General features: G+C 35.0%; 1 protein-coding gene across 1 annotated transcript in view; it reads left to right on the top strand.

Annotated features, from left to right (window-relative positions):
* Positions 1-18,466, top strand: part of LOC109730341 (uncharacterized) — a 153,225-nt gene that overhangs the window by 119,157 nt on the left and 15,602 nt on the right. Inside the window, 3 exon segments of the mRNA XM_075998880.1 lie at positions 7,814-8,277; positions 8,446-8,696; positions 16,969-16,978. Coding sequence (XP_075854995.1) covers positions 7,814-8,277; positions 8,446-8,696; positions 16,969-16,978 — 725 coding nt within the window.

The raw sequence follows: 18,466 nt of genomic DNA, 5'->3' as shown, positions 1-18,466 counted from the left end.
TACCAGCTGTGTGGGTGGGTGTGGCTACTAATGAGTACCTTGGAAGTTACCCTTCAGTTCACCATGTGGATCTACATACTAAGAAAACTGGACATGGACTGTAGTTGAGACTGCTGTAGCATAGTCACAGGTCTGCTTCACAGATGATAGCAAGACCAAGTAATACAGGCCTGCCTTCATGGCTGCACATAGGTGTGTCTCTCCTAAAGTCACTGGATGAGCAGTACCACTCCAACTTTGTCACAGGGAACCATTGGAACCTCTGCACATTCCTGTTGGTTGACTCATGTTATAGTCTGTAGTGAGGACAAGGAATCCTTAATTTTGCCAACTGGATGAGAACCTGAATATTGAAAATGACTTCCTAGATCTGTGGTACCTCTATGGTTTAATGACCATCCATTTAAGTCCCCAAATTCACATAAATGTAATTTTCCGTGGATAGCTGCCAAATTTTTGTTTTTTGGGATAAAACAACTGGATATTTTCCACCCGACCATATTGCTCATTTGATTCTTTTTTTTTTTTTATTTTGGCATATTATGGGGGTACAGATTTTAAGGTTTCAATAAATGCCCACTTCCCCCCCTCCCCCCAAAAGTCTGAATCTCCATCATGACCATCCCCCAGATGGTGCACATCTCACTCATTATGTATGTATATACCCGCCCCCATCCCCCCTCCCCCTTCCCACCTGCCCAATACCCTATTACTGTAGTACCTATGTGTCCACTTAGGTGCTACTCAGTTAATACCAGTTTGCTGGAGAATATATCTGGTGCTTGTTTTTCCATTCTTGAGATACTTCACTTAGTAGTATGGGTTCCAGCTCTAACCAGGAAAATATAAGATGTGCTATATCACCATTGTTTCTTAGAGCTGAATAGTACTCCATGATATACATATACCACATTTTATTAATCCATTCTTGGATTGATGGGCACTTGGGCTGTTTCCACAGCCTTGCAATTATGAATTGTGCTGCTATAAACATTCAAGTGCAGGTGTCTTTTTTGTAGAGTGTCATTGGATCTTTTCGGTAGATGCCCAGCAATGGGATTGCTGGATCAAATGGTAGATTCACTTGTATTGCTTTAAGGTATCTCCATATTGCTTTCCACAGAGGTTGAACTAGTTTGCAGTCCCACCAGCAGTGTAGGAGTGTTCCTCTCTCTCCGCAACCACGCCAGCATTTATTGTTTGGAGATTTTTTGAGAAAGGCCATTCTCGCTGGGTTTAAGTGATAGCTCATTGTGGTTTTGATTTGCATTTCCCTAATGATTAGGGATGTTGAGCATTTTTTCATATGTTTGTTAGCCATTCTTCTATCTTCTTTAGAAAAATTTCTGTTCAAGTCCTTTGCCCACTTTTTAATGGGGTTATTTGATTTTTCCTTCCTGATTTTCATGAGTTTTAAGTATATTCTAGTTATCAGTCCCTTATCGGATGCATAGGATGCAAAAATTTTCTCCCATTCTGTAGGTTGTCTGTTTACTTTCATGATTCTTTATGTATTTTTAAGTTCTGATCTGTTCCATGTCTATGTCTTATAATATTAGAATCCAAGGTTGAGAAAAACATGGGAGCATTTCAATTTCTCTACATTGTCAACCTATGTATGTATGTGTATATATATTTACTTATTTAAAACTTCTCAATGTAATGGATGTGAGGTAATATCCCATTGTGATTTTGCTTGCATTTCTCTAAAGATTAATAATTTTGAGGACCATTTCAAATTCTGTTTGGCCATTTGTATATCTGCTTTTCAGAAATGCCAGATCAATCCATTGTCCATTATTTAATCAAGTCATTCATTTTTGTTGTTGAGTTGTAGTCATTTTTATATATTGAGGATGTAATCTATTATGGTTAAGTGGGCTTTATCCGAGAGATGTAGGCATGGTTAAACATAGGCAAATACATAAATGTAATTATATACATAAAAGGAAAGTAAAAACAAAGACCATATAATCCTCTCAAGAGATACAGAAAAAGCATTTAACAAAATCAGGCCTCTTTGGTGTAAGAATGCTTAACAAGATAGGCATTGAGGGGACTTACCTCAAAATGATAAAGGTCGTATATGACAAACCCCCAGTCAATCTCACACTGAACAGAGAAAATTTGAAAGCATTCCTGCTTATAAACAGATAATATATCCCTTTAAGTTATTGTAAACATAGTACTGGAAATCATTGCCAGAGCTTCTGGCAAGGGAAAGAAACTAAGGGAGTCTCAATCAGAGCAGAAGAGGTCAAACCATCACACTTTACAGATTAATGATCTCAGAAAACACCAAAGAGTCTGCCAAAAGCTACTGGAGTTGATACATAAGTTCAGCAAAGTCTCAGGTTACAAAGTCAATGTACACAAATCAGGAACTTTCTCATAGGCCAACAACTGTGAAACTGAGAACCAAATCAAAGATGAATGCCTTTCATAATTGAAACAAAGCAAATGAAATACTTAGGAATATATTTACTAAGGATGAGAAGGACTTCTACAGGGAGAATTATAAAACACTGAGGAAGGAAATAGAAGAGAATAGAAACATATGGAAAAGCATCCCATGGTCAAAGATAGGCAAAATCAACATTGTTAGAATATCTATACTACCCAAAGTAATCTACAGATTGAATACAATTTGTGTTAAACTAATAACATCATTGTTTACAGATTTAGAAATGTAATTCTATACTTTATATGGTACAAGAGAAGGCCCCATAAAACAAAAACAACACTGAGGAACATGAACAAATTGAGAGGCATCTGTTTACTAGACTTTCAGCTATAGTACAAGGCTATCGTAACCAAAACAGCATGGCATTGTCACAAGAACAGGAAATAGAACAAAGGAACAGAACTGAGATCACAGATATAAAACCATCATCATATAGCCATGGAATAGCAGACAAGAGCGTGTACAGGGGAAAGAAATCCCTTTTGAATAAATGGTCCAGTGAAAATTGGATAGCCACATGTAGAAGAGTGAAACAGGATCCACACCTCTCATCTCTCACAAAAATCAACTCACAATGGATGAAAGACTTTATCCTATGGCATAAAACCATAGAATTTTAGAAGAAACTGTTGAAAATGCTCTTACATACTTAAGCCTAGACAAAAAATTTAGGAAGAATACCCCCAAATCAATCACACCACCAACAAAAATAAATAAATCAGGCCTCATCATACTAAAAAGTTCCTACACAGCCATTAAAAGTATAACTAGAGCAAGCAGACAACCTTGAGAATGGGAGAAAATATTTGCATGCTATATATTCAATATATTGCTAATAGCTAGAATTTATACATAAGTCCAGGAACTCAGTAAGATAAAATCAAACAACCTGATTAAAAGCGTGCCAATATATGAACAGAAAGTTTTAAAAAGGACATGTACTATGGCCAAGAAGCATATGAAAAAAGTGTGTACATCTCTATTCATCAAGGAAATGCAAATGAAAACCAAAGCGAGATATCTCTTTACTCCAGTGAAAATGGCTTTTATCAATAAGCCCAAAGTAAGTGTAGGTGTGGATGTAGAGAGGTAGGAAGACTTATATACTACTAGTGGGACTGCAAACTGGTACAATCTCTCTGGAAAGTTATATGGAGACACAGGAAAGTACTAAATTTAGAACATCCATTTGATCCAGAAATCCCACTACTTGCTATCTAACCAATGTAAAAACATCATCCTATAATAAATACATCTGCACTTGAATGTTTATAACATCAAAATTTACAATTGCAAAGAGGTAGAAACATCCTTAGTACTTATAAATACATTAATATAAATATATCTATAAATAAATATAAAATGTGATATATGTATACCATGGAGTACTACGGAGCCTCAAATTCAGTGGCTAAATGACACCCTTCTATATTATCCTTGATTGTGCTAGAGGCCTTTCTTTAAAGTAAACTATCACAAGAATGGAAAAACAAGCACCCCAAATAGTCCCTATCAAATTGTTACCAATCGATCAACACATATGTGAACAAATGGAAGTAAATTTCAGTGGGTATTGGGCTGTTGAAAGGGGAAGAAGGTGTTGGGAAAATCCACTCCTAATGAGTGTGGTGCACACGATCTGTGGATGGGCACAGTTGTAGCTCTGATCAGTCGATGCAAAAGCAATATACATATTCTAAATGATTTACTCCCATAATATTTTGAAATTAAAAAAACAATTTTGTAATATGTAAGAAAGTTTTGAAAAGTTCATCTCTGTATCTCTTTAAGATATTCTTTTTATTTTAATTATTGTAAAATCACAAAAATTGAAAGCTTATTTACTTTTAGTTGTTAACATCAGTCATGTGAGCTATATTTACATCATCATGTACCATATTGTCTGGAATGTATGTACTAAGTAAATGTGAATTTCAGTACACATGAGAAAACTACCTGTTTTGCCCATTGCCTAACTGCTGACAAAAAGCATTATGTTTTCTGTTCCTAGCAGTGTAACAGCTTAGAAATATCCTATACATACAATCAAAATACATCTGTCTTATTGTGATTGAGGTTTCATTAAGCATATTGTCATCGAGGTTTATCTATATTGTGGATGTTATTAGAGAATCTGTTTTTTCTTAAACTGAGAAATACTCCATTATTTCTACATTTCAAATAGTATTTATCTGTTCATTTGGCAAAGGCACTTTGGGTTGCTATCATCCACTGGCTTTTGTGAATTATGGTGAAATAAATATGCATATGAATATAACTCTTTATTTTACAATATATGCAAGAGCTTATTTGTGTTTCTTTCTCGTTCATTGGTCCAGTTGTCTCTTCCATTAGATAACTTCTTTGACTACTGTATCTTTTTTTTTTATTTTTCTATTTTTATTTCAGCATATCATGGGGGTAGAAATGTTTAGGTTATGTGTGTTGCCTTCACCCCGGAGTCAGAGTTTTAAGTGTGTCCATGCCCAGATGGTGCACATCAAACTCGTTATGTTTGTATATACCCATCCCCTCCTCCCCCTCCTACGTGCCTGACACCCAATAAATGTTATTCCTATATGTCCACTTAGGTGTTGATCAGTGAAACCAATTTGCTGGTGAGTACATGTGGTGCTTATTTTTTCATTCTTGGGATACTTCACTTAGGATAATGGGGTTCAGTTCTATCCAGGATATTACAAGAGGTGCTATATTAGTGTTGTTTCTTATAGCTGAATACTCCAAAGTACTCCAAAGTATACATTTTTAAAGTTTTAAAATGGGTAAGTGTGGTACCTATAGCATTGCTTCTCTTTTTGGTGATTGTTCACATCTTTGTGGTCTCTTGAGATTTCATATTATTTTGGGGTTTGCTATTTCTATTTTTGAAAAAATGAAATTGAGAATTTGAAAGGAATTGTATTTAATGTGTAGATCACTTTGGACATCTTCACAACATTAGGTCGTCTTCCCTTGAACAAGAACATGTACAAGAGTATGTTGTTTATTTTCCTATGCTTTTGAATTTCTCTGTGTTTTTTGTGTCACTTATCTACAGTTTCATTTCATTCTGATCAGAAATTGTGTAAAATTTCAATTTTCAAATATTGGTTAAGACATGTTTTGTGTCTGAACAGGTAGATATTGTAGGAAGAATTTTTATGAGCTATCAAGAATATTGTATATTCTGTTATTATTTTGCAGAGTGTTCTCTATATATGTGTGAGGTCTTGTTGCTCTCTAGTGTTTTCAAATCTCCTGTTTTCTTACTAGTAATTTGACTGTCTTTATTAGTATTGAGAGTGGAATACCATGCTATCCTATTATTTTTATGTCCATTTCTTGCTTTAATTGTGTCAATGCTTTTTATATATTTGAGAACCTTTATGTGAGATATAGATAGATATCAGATATATCTATTATATTTAAAGGGTTCTCAGTGAAAGGCCTATTTTTATATTAAATGTCCTTGTTTATCTCTTATGGCAGTTTTGACTTAAAGTATATTTTATAAACTATAACATTTTGCACTTCAAAAGTCATGTGCCTAATATAATTTTGAACTCCACTGCTCTTGTATGCTGAGCATTTTCATGGTATGTCTTGTTATTTCCTGTCACTTTTTGTCTATTGCTTTCACCAGATATGAAGTCAAGTCTCTTTAGAGAGAATAGAGTTGGACTTTTTAATTTCTTTATTTAACTGTGTCTTCTGAGTAGAAATACTAGTACATAAATATTTGCATAATTGTCTAAAAGGGACGGATTCAAAATAGCCCTAATATTAATTGTTTATGTAACTTTTGTCACTATTTAGTCTTTCTTTCCACTCCTTTTCTCCTCATTCCACCTCACTGATTTTTAGTGATATATTTTGCTTCTGTGGCCACCTTCATTTGTGTATTGCTTTAAACATTTTTCTGGTGTTCACTGTGAGAATTACCTAAAATTTTTGAAGTTGCAACTTATGTTAAACTCGTGACTACTTAACTTCAATTGTACATAAAAATTCATAATATTTATATCTGCCCTCAACTTCATGATATAGATGTCAGTAATTACGTCTCTTTACATTATGTCAATTAACATGTGGGAATGATCATTTTTACTTTGTCTTTCAAATTTGATAGCATAATTAAATGTTTTTGCACCATCAATATAATACAGCAGAATTTTATTTTTGATATGTGCATATCTTTCCCTGAATGTTATGTAATTGTCTTGGAAGACAGAAACCAGACATTCAAAGGCCATCAAAAACCAGATGTATGGACACATGTGCCATTGGTTTGACTCTCTTTTGAAAGGGAATCCAGAAAATGGAATTTTACTGCTAAAGTGAGAACTCTGTATGAGTGGGGAGGAAGAGTTTTGCTGCGTAAATATAACAAATGTTCCTTTCCCTTCCATATGGTTCTTGGTGTCATACTCATCTGGGGTGCCATGAAATATTATCACTTATGACTTCTCAATGAATCATGTTTGCAAATATATTTTGAAGGTAATACATCTATGATGGAAGTAAGACTATGGTATTCTATTGCACTTTCTTGCTAATGTGCTTGTCATAGTTTTGTATATTAAAATTATGAAGTATATTTACATAAGTATAACTAGTGAGATACTTTGTTATTTTCATTTCTTTCAGAAATCTCTTCCCATTGCACTGAAGACCCAATGCCAGAGCAGGGCATAAAACATTCATTCCAAATATCAATAATAAGACTATGCGGAAGCTCTGACCAGGAAAATGTACTTTTAAGAAAAGACTGGGAGTGTGTTGATGAGTGTAAGAGGCAGAAAGTAGGTTATGATGGTCTTATCCAATGTTTGTCAGGTAACAATAGGAAAATCTTGAAAGGTTATAAATGTATAAAAATGTTTAGCAAGTCCTCAAATCTAAATAAACCTAAGATAAGACATACTGGAGAGAAAAGTTTCAAACATAATGAATGTGGCAAACCTTTTATGCACAGCTCAAAAGTTCTTGGACATAGGAAATTTCACACTATAGACAAACCCAGCAAGTGTGAAGAATGTGGAAAACCCTTTAACTGCTACACAAATCTCACTATACATAGGAGAATTCACAAAGGAGAGAACCCCTACAAATGTGAAGAATGTAGCAAAGCTTTTACCCATTGCTCAATCCTTACTCAACATAAAAGAATTCATAACGGAGAGAAAACATACAAATGTGAAGAATGTGGCAAAGCCTTTACCCAGAGCACACACCTTACTCAACATAAAAGAATTCATAGTGGAGAGAAACCCTACAAATGCGAAGAATGTGGCAAAGCCTTTATCAAGATTGGAGACCTCAATCGACATAAACGAATTCATACAGGAGACAAACCCTACAAATGTGAAGAATGTGGCAAAGCCTTTACCTGGTGGTCAACCCTAACTCGACATAAAATAATTCATACTGGAGAGAAACCATACAAATGTGAAGAATGTGGCAAGGCCTTTACCCAGTGCACAAAACTTACACAACATAAAAGAATTCATAGTGGAGAGAAACCCTACAAATGTGAAGAATGTGGCAAGGCCTTTACCCAGAGCACATATCTTACTGAACACAAAAGAATTCATAGTGGAGAGAAACCCTACAAATGTGAGGAATGTGGCAAAGCCTTTAACAACATTGGACATGTCCATCGACATAAACGAATTCATACAGGAGAGAAACCCTACAAATGTGAAGAATGTGGCAAAGCCTTTACCTGGTGCTCAACCCTTACTCTACACAAAAGAATTCATACTGGAGAGAAACCCTACAAATGTGAAGAATGTGGCAAAGCCTTTAACAAGATTGGACATGTCCATCGACATAAACGAATTCACACAGGAGAGAAACCCTACAAATGTGAGTTATGTAGCAAAGCCTTTACCTGGTGCTCAACCCTTACTCTACACAAAAGAATTCATAGTGGAGAGAAACCCCACAAATGTGAAGAATGTGGCAAAGCCTTTATCCACAGCACACACCTTACTGAACATAAAAGGATTCATAGTGGAGAGAAACCATTCCAATGTGAAGAATGTGGCAAAGCCTTTACCCAGAGCACACACCTTACTGAACATAAAAGAATTCACAGTGGAGAGAAACCCTACAAATGTGAAGAATGTGGCAAAGCCTTTAACAAGATTGGACATGTCAATCGACATAAACGAATTCATACAGGAGAGAAACCCTACAAATGTGAGGAATGTGGCAAAGCCTTTTCCCGGTGCTCAACACTTACTCTTCATAAAAGAAATCATAATGGCGAGAAGCCCTACAAATTTGAGGATTGTGGCAAAGCTTCTATCCAGTGCTCACACCTTAATCTATATGAAAGAGTTCATAACACAAAAAAATTGTATAAATGAAAATTGTGACAGTCTTTAATAACTGCTCCAATCTTACTCATCATCAAAGAAATCATACTAGATATAAGGGAGATAAATGCAATGACTTTGGAAGTACTTTCCCAAAATATTAGCTTTAAAATTCACAACAGTACTTATATAAACAATAATAATGTAGAGTGCCAACAATATCTTGAGTTATGACAGAGATTTTATTAGACATGGGAGAACTTTCAATGAAATTAATTCTCCAATATTTTCTGAAACATTGCTCAACATCACAAAAATTTTCATAGATAGAAACCTTACAAATATAATGAATGTGAACAAATATTTATGAAAAAGGTATACCTTAGAGAACAACAAAGAACTGATACTTAAACCTCCTTTACAGATATAATAAATTTCAGAACACATATAATCAATATTAAGTCTAAAGAGATATCAGAGGACTCACAGGAAAATGTGCTGAGGCACTAACACATTTAAACATTTCTTTAAACCAGGTTGTTGAGTATAGAGAATAACTCTGTTAAAATAGTTAGATAAATTATTTTTATATCAGTTTTAAAAATGAGAGATTTTTTGAAAATTATAATGATGTGTAAAATATACTTTCTCATCAGGGTGATATGCAAATGCAATAAATTATAATTTTTTTGCAACCTTTGACAAGGAAATACTGATGTTATTCAACTTTAAAAACAGTAGATGCTATGCTTCATTTTTAGTGTGTATGTGAATGTCTACGGTTAATGATAGCTACATCACAGTTATTAGAAGTCTTTGTGTATTAAGTACATATCATTCATATACTTTTCCATAGAAAACTAAAATCACTGAAATGTAAGATGTATGAAATGGAGAGGTGCTGTGTGGTAGACTTCTAACAGTATTTCAAGTGATATATGATGTAGGTATACAGATTAATATCCTCATTAAAATCAGAATAAAACAATGACAATATTACAAGTAATTTGTTTTACTAATTGTACATTCGAATAATGAAACAGTGAATTTTTAAATATTTTTAGATTACATGTAAACCTAATTTGTTTTATTAAATTAAAAAAGGTTTTTGTTGTGTCAAACGTGTTGTAGATTGAATGAACTGTTAGTTTGTTACCAACATTAACCTATTCCATGTTACTGAAAGTTGGAGGCAATGGATTGCAAAAATGTACTATTGGGTTACACAGTAAAATTGAATCGTTTGTGATCTTTTTTTCAGTGGCTTCAAATTTCTAATTCTTTGAAGAATAATGTTCCCACAAGTTTTATTTTTTATTATTTTTATAATTCATTGTCACTGTAATGCTTATAATAAAGTTTGTCCACTTAATGAAAAGCCATATATTTCTGAACACTGAATGAGTACTTGTTACATTTTATGCTACGTTTTTCTTTCAACATGCCACCCGTCTGGCCAGTTAAACAGAAAAAAACACACTTTTTTATTTATACTGAATCAAATACACAAATGCATCACGTATAAGATGAACTTTGGTTGCAGTAGATTTATAGAGTAAGTAATTATGTTTGTGTGAATATGGATGTATACTTATTTTGAAAAGAAAAGTAGAAATATTGAGAAAAATAGTTAATTTCATAATTGTTCAGAATACACTAGCAAACTCCACAGACTCTGAGAGCAATTTTTTTTGCTTTATGTTGAATGAATTTGTTTAAAATTCTAAAGTCTCTAATTCAGAACCTGCCCATGCCTATCTTCTGTTCTTACACGGTTATTACTCATGCTAGGCTTAATATATTATTTTATTAATTGAAAGTTTGTATTTATTGTATATATGACCTACTCTGCAATTATAAGAATGATTTTTATAAAATTTAATTGCGGCTCCAGGTAAGAGATTGAAATGTCCAGGGTGAAAAATGTCACTGATTTTCATGTGGAGTGATGAGACCTGCAGAACAAACAACTCTCAGAATTTATCAGTGGGAATTCAGCTTCTTTCATTTCTTAATTATTTCTAGTGGTTTTTTTTTTTTTGGTCTCTTTTTATCTTCATTTCCTTCTACAAATGTATCTATGCCATTCTTTTTTCTGCCTGCACTTGGGCTACAATATTCTCAATGTTGTACTCACCTGCTGAGAGTTCACATAATACTTTAAATGTTCTGATGAGAATTGTAGAATTAATTTAATTTGGTGAAAAACATTTAACTATAGAATTTGAGGGAATTTATTGGCTATACATGCAGTATTCTGATTACTTAATTAAGATTAGAGAGATTCAGAATCCTAAGCTTAAAGTAAGAGCCTTAAGAACAAAGACAGATATACAATTCTGAATGCCAGAGGATTAAATCAAGAACTCAGTATTGTTTGCTTTGTAAAAGCAAACTGTTATTAGATCCTAACATATAATGCCATAAATATGAAAATAATTTCAATAAGTAAAGCATAAATAAGTGTGTGATGCATACAGTAAGTACTATATAAAGAAACATGAGAATCTGGCAATCTCTTAATAGAGAGTTTGGGTAAATAAAGAAGTTTGAATTTAATTTTCTATAAAGTACTTATAATACAACATATGAATCCATCTAGAATCTACTTATGAGTGTGTATTTTCAGGGTTAGTATATAATAGAATTATTTCTGTGTATTTAAAATATTTGGAATACTATTTATCTGATATTTCAATCTAGAGAATTTATTTTACATGACTTTATTTTCCTTTATTTTAGTGAGTGAAGTAAACAGTGCACAGTTCTCATTTTTAGTCATCTAACTTTGACAAACGATTCGGTCATTCTCTCTAGAGGAATCTCATGGATCATAGCTGCTTTTTGATTGAAAATTTCATTAGTGATTTTGGATGCAATCCTGCTTCCTATGTTCCCAGTGGCCAGAGAAGAGACAGTGAGCACCACATACATCTTTAGTCTCTTTCATAACATAATCATCAGCACCAGGAAGAACAGGCGTCTTTAGCTTCAAATAAAATTGTTAAAGCCCCTTTCCTCTTCTGTGCTGCATTATTAATCTGTTGGTAAATATCAGAGTTCCCTTGTTTATGAATGACAGGTGGAATGACAAAAACAGCACTCTCACTCTGTTGCCCAGTCTAGAGTGCCATGGCATCAGCCTAGCTCACAGCAACCTCAAACTCTTGGGCTCAAGCAATCCTTCTGCCTTAGCTTCCCTAGTAGCTGGGATTACAGCCATATGCCACAATGCCCTGCTGATTTATCTATATATTTTTATTTGGCTGATTAATTTCTTTCTACTTTTAGTCCAGACACAGTCTTGCTCTTGCTCAGGCTGGTTTCAAACTCCTGACCTTGAGTGATCCTCCTGCCTTAGCTTCCCAGAGTGCTAGGATTACAGGTGTGAGCCACTGCACCCGGTCAGCACAAACTCTTTACACCACTAACTCGTTTAAAGAATTGGCTCAAATGGAAAGAATAATTCCTTGGGTTTGGAAATCTCTTGTGCGAACCATTATATCTCCGTGTAAATTTTTAAAGTTCACCACTTAGTGCAGGGATTAGATATGTCAGAAACCCTAGCTAAATGAGTCCACGGACCCACCAGTAAAAATTGATGGCACAAATGATGGGACAGGAAATTTGGTTTGATATTAATGCTTAACTAAAATATGATGATCAAGCTATTTCTCAAATTCAACAGTGCTGTATTAAAGAATGGAAAAAGATAGCTTCTCTTAGACTGTAGCTTCCTATATAAATGTTAAACAAAATGTTAATGAAACTCATGTAGATTTTATTGCTAGATTGTAAGAAACATATGGTGCAAGAAATGATTAGTCCTCCTAATTTAAGAAATATAGTTTGACATATATTGGCTTTTAATAATGTTAAATCTAAATGCCAGCGGCTTTATGCCCAGCAAAATTAAAGTGCATGGTGCCACCGCTGCCATGGCTGCTGAGCCACCAATGCTGTGGCTGTGCTCAGCCAGGCAGCCCGGCACCAGCTCCCCACCACCGCACCCCAATGACACCTTATGGAGGAAGGGGATCACCTGGCTGCTGAAAAAACTTTTAAGAATTTGCCATTATTTGTCCTGGTCCAACAGGCACATTAATATTAATAATTTGGTCATATTTTTGTTACATGAAAAGGAGTATTAATACATTTAGGTGTAATTGATTCAGCTTATTCAAAAGAAATTTCAGTTATCAAGGAAAATAGCTCCCTATCCCACAATTTTCATCTGAAGATGGGATCCAAAGTGCAGTGAGCACCTACCTTTAAGTTGCAAAATTATCTCCTCCTGTATTAATTTCAGAAGCTTGTTTTTTTATTGGAATTTAACCAATTATCTAAAAAAGAGAGTCTCACTAATTACCCAGTAAGTTTATGGTGCACTGTTTAGGACAAATAGGGCTGTCTAGACTTCTTTCTTCAAAGCTAATTATTATTCATCTAGATAACATTTATGTAAAAGTTAGGATATGCTTAGTTATGTACAGGAACAACTTTATGTGTCCCTTTGCAATCTCTCAGTGTATTGGCACTGTGCACATCACATTGTGATTTGAGTAATAAAAGGGTTTCTTTTAATTCTCTTTTACCTTTGTGGAGTGGTTTTCTTAGTTTGATACTCTTTACTATTAATACTTCCTGAACACTTTCCAGAATTAAAACTGCAACATAAACATAAAATGTGCCCACCACTTCTAAATTAGAAGGGCTTTGAACACTAGATTCCTTCTTGAGCTTCCAGTCTGTAACCAGCAAGTCTGCAGCAGAGAGCTTCACTGTCCCCACATCTGAACACAGTGAGTTCTCTAGACCTCTTTGGTGTCTACTGTCCCTCTGGAGTATAGTTAGACCAGATTCCCGTGAATACACTCTCATAGGATAATAATTAGTAGTTCTATCCTTTCTGTAAATGCATCTCACATCTTTAGAACTTATATGGATTCAGATACCATCGGCCTCAAGCACAAATGGGAACAATATTATGCACACTGAATTGGACACATAAACTCCCTTTCTGCCTTCAATTCTTGCCCAAATGCAAGGAAATGGGCAGTGAGCCCTACTGAATTCATGCCTCTCTAGAGACATAAATCTGCAGCTCTGAACTCGGAATCCAAGGTCTGAGGTTCCTCAGGATGCATTAGAGCAGCTTCCAAAGAGGAATTTCTCTTCCTGTTTTCCTTCCCTCTCTGTAAAAGCAAAGAATACACAAATTTGATCCAAACTAAACCTGGCCTCAACCTGGAATTTGCAAGACAGGGACACGCTTTGGACTGAGGATGGATCAAAATCTCCGGGCAGAAATATGCTGCAGTGTAAGAGATCAACATGGACTTGTAAGCGGACGTTGAAAAGACCTATTAGGGATAACTGTAAACAATCTTCCAGATCTTGTGTAGTGTCATATTATAGTTGCATGAGGAGAAAAGAAAGGCTGGCACCACATCTAAATTTTTCTGTAAATTATTGAACACTTATTACTCACCTTTTCTTGTATAATGAGGATTAAATCACACAATGTAAAGGCTTCTTCACAGTGCAACAAACCATACTTCTGAGCACATAGGACATGCTCAGTAGACATTGCATTATGCTGCTCTTCATATGCATATTAAGTATATGCTGTGATGAGTGTTGGGCAAAAGGCAGTATGCATGCTGTGCTTGCTGTCTCTACTGAGTGCTACCAATAATGGATCTATGTTGAGCAACATCAGCACTAAAAGGGACATGGCTAAGAACCCAATTAATGTGCCCCTTCCACCCCAGGAGACCACAATTCTTAGAATGAGGCCTACAGTACCACATGATTTATATTCACATTGATGTTTCAGACACAAATTTAAGGTAATTACCTTTCAGCTAGGCTTTCAATTAGAATAACCTGGCTAGATTGAAGAAACACCATCACCTGCCTGTTGGGCTGGATGGGAACATCCATGTGGTTTTAATTGTGCCCCAACTAATTCTAATTTGATAACAGGTCAAGCATTAGTATTCCTGCATATATTCATGAGAATTGGGTTTAGCCTTTGTTGTAGAGGAAAGTCACAGGTTCTGCTCTCTAGGGCTTGTTAGAGGCAGATCACTGTGGTCAGATTCCCATTCCTGTAGCAGAAACTCCTGGCACCTGTAGCCGGGGAAGGTAACCAGAATAAAAAACAGGAGAACCTCACATTTTGGTCTCCATGAATGAGCTGATCATAGCTGACTCTTTACTGTGAGCAAGAGTAATTGAGTGTAGCCCTTCTGCATTTTATGTTCCTCCTGCTTGTCAATGTGGTGGAAACAAGGGATGAAATTGTGCTCACTCCTTTAAGTGCAGTCTCAACATTTAATTCTAATTGTTTTACAAAATCTCAGCTGAAAAGAAATTTCAGAGTAGGAGAAGAAGAAGAAGAAATGGCTGGTTTTCAGGTAAGTGTGTCCCAGATTAGAGGTTGTGTCCACTGTTTCTCCTAGAAAGTCATGTAGAACTTCAGTTTTTTGAACTTGTAAACCTTTAATTTTTTACTTTTGTTGTGTATGCCTAAGAAGTTTGTAAGTACATTTTTTTTTCTTTCTTCTTATGATAGTCAAGAAGCTCTGGAAAATCCTTCCTTCCTATATAACAGAGCCTGCTCTACATTCTCGTCCAGAAGCTTCCTAATACAATAACCCGATTTTATAAGAACTGTATGATATGTAATATGAAAATGTTCCCATTGTGACAGGTCAAGATAGAATAGTGTGGATGTCTGAAATTCCTGTTGGGCATTGGATATAGTCTTTGAATTTGAGTGAAGAGGGGGAACATGTACTCTCAAAGTTTTATCTGGTTGCTTTATCAGCTATACATAAAATATCATTAGGAGAATTTGGGAAGAGGATAGCATTGATTGTGTAGGATAACCAGAAAATTATGGAAAAAAAGGAAAATAGAAGACTTACTCTGTGTGATGCTGAAGTATTTACATACATTATTAAAGATAACAAAACATGGGAAACATCTGTATCTGAAATTTGCATACAACTGATGAATTTTCATGGTTACATATTGTTGGCCACTACTATCCCAGCAGTGATTTTGTATTCTACTCTTTGCAATGATGCCTAACAACAATTTGTCCCACTAAAGTGATATTAACTACATTCACTTGCTTAAGATGCTCTCTGAGAGATTGTTCCCATATAAAGTTAATTGTTTTTTTTTCTCTTTATCATTAAGTGTCTCATGGAGATTTACTGAGTGATGTGCATGAAGGATCATATTTAATCTGGAAGCTCCCCTTTCTTCTTATAGCTTGCTTTGAAAAATGAGGGCTATCATCTGTGTTCTGTTCTGATGAACTGAGATAAATTCTACCTTTTACTGGATGTTGACAACATACTCTCCTTAGGCAAGAAGCATTGATATCAGCAGTTATATCATGTGCCATGCAGAGATTCAGACCCCACCCCAGATCTCCTGAATCAGAATATGTATTTTAACAAAATCTCTAGTTCTTCATTGTACTCATAAAAATTAGGTGATACTTTCTAACTCACTATGTTTCTCTATGTGAGAAATATGCACAATTTATCAATGTGATGTAAATATAACACCCATAAATTTATATTACTGTTGTAAGGCCCTTAATTGTGTATTCAATGATTTATCATCCAAAGCATAATCATGTGCACACTTTTTCATACATCTTTTGTGATCCTCATTCCAGCGGATAAGAGAATATGTTCAAGAATATCAATGTGCTAAAAATTATCTTATTGGATAATTGCAGTCACTCATATGTCAAAAACAGTTCTCATAACTCATTTTGCTTGCAGTCAAATTAAGAACTCTCTCTATGACCACTTGGGAAATATGTGTCTTTTTATAGGAGCTGGTGACATTCAGGGATGTGGCTGTAGAATTCTCTCCAGAGGAGTGGGCATGCCTTGACAATGCTCAGAGGAATTTGTATAGAAATGTAATGTTGGAGAACTATGGAAATCTGGTCTCCCTTGGTGAGGATCACTTATATACAGAATTCATATTCCACATTAAGGCCATTACTTTTTTATTGATAGTTTCTTAAAGGTTTCTACTTTACATGAATGAATTTTATTTATTTTATTTTTATTTTAGTGTATTATGGGGGTACAAGTCTTAAGGTTACTTATATTGCCCATGCCCCCCTCCCCACTTGAGTAAGAGTTTCAATCATGTCCATCCTCCAAACATTGCACATCTTATTCGTTGTGGTTGTATACACCCATCCCCTCCTCCTCCCTCCCACCCTCCTGACACCTGATAAATGTTACTCATATGTGTCCCCTTAGGTGTTGATCCGTTAATACTAATTTGCTGGTGAGTACATGTGGTGCTGGTTTTTCCATTCTTGAGATACTTCACTTAGTAGAATGGGTTCCAGCTGTATCCAGGAATATATGAGAGGTGCTATAGCACCATTGTTTCTTAAAGCTTAATAGTATCCCATGGTATACATATACCACATTATATTAATCCACTCATAAATTGATGGGCACTTGGGTTGTTTCCATAGCTTCACAATTGTGAATTGTGCTGCTATAAACATTCGAGTGCAGATGTCTTTTTCATAAAGTGACTTTTGATCTTATGGGTAGATGCCCAGTAGTGGAATTGCTGGATCAAATGGTAGATCTACGTGTATTGCTTTGAAGTATCTCTATATTGCTTTCCACAGAAGCTGAACCAGTTTGCAGTCCCACTAGCAGTGTAGAAGTGTTCCTATCTCTCCACATCTATGCCAATATTTATTGTTTGGGGACTTTTTACTGGAAGGTCATTCTTACTAGAGATAAATGATATCTTATTGCACTATGCTCAACATCTCTGATCATCAGGGAAATGCAAATCATTTTATTCTTAATGTCTTTTTAATTTTTGATCTGTTCTATGTCTATGTTGTATAATATTAGAATCCAAGGTTCAGAATAACATGGCAGCATTTCAATTTCTCTACATTCTCAACATATTTATGTATGTATGTATGTATGTGTATATACATTTACTTATTTAAAAGTTCTCAATGTAATCCAAACGTTCCCAGACAGCAAATGTTGGTGTGGATGCAGAGAGAGAGGAATGCTCCTACACTGCTGGTGGGACTGCAAACTAGTTCAACCTCTGTGGAAAGCAACATGAATGAATATTATATCCATGCTTTTAAAGAAAATTTGAAGATTTTGGTCCATAAAATAAAATCATTAGATGTCTCATGTATCTTGAACCTTTCCCTTTGTTGGGATTTCACACTAGATTAGTGGTTACTCTAGAAATCAGGGTATATAATTGTTGTCTGCACCTTGGAATAGAATTTCCACCTCTTATTTATTTGGTGCTAGTGGGAATTGGTGCTCTAGTCATAAATTAGATCAATTTTTTATTATTCTATAGGGTCTGTGAGAAAGCAATATGTTGGAAAGGAATTTTCTAGAATCTTCTCTAATGTTCTCTCTACTAAGGATAGTACTGCATTAGTAATTGGAAAGTCTTCAACTAGAGTCATGTAAAACTTTTCTAATGAAACAGGTCTTGCTGAGTCAAAGCCAGAGCTGATCACATGCCTGGAGCAAAGGATAGAGCCCTGGATTATGAATAAAGAGGAAACAACAGCTAAATATCCAGGTAGGTGAGATTCAGTGAAGCAGATTAACGAATGTTGGAGAGT

Source organism: Microcebus murinus, chromosome 31, assembly GCF_040939455.1.
Source record: "Microcebus murinus isolate Inina chromosome 31, M.murinus_Inina_mat1.0, whole genome shotgun sequence".
NCBI lineage: Eukaryota > Metazoa > Chordata > Mammalia > Primates > Cheirogaleidae > Microcebus > Microcebus murinus.
This window is presented reverse-complemented; position numbering and strand designations above follow the sequence as displayed.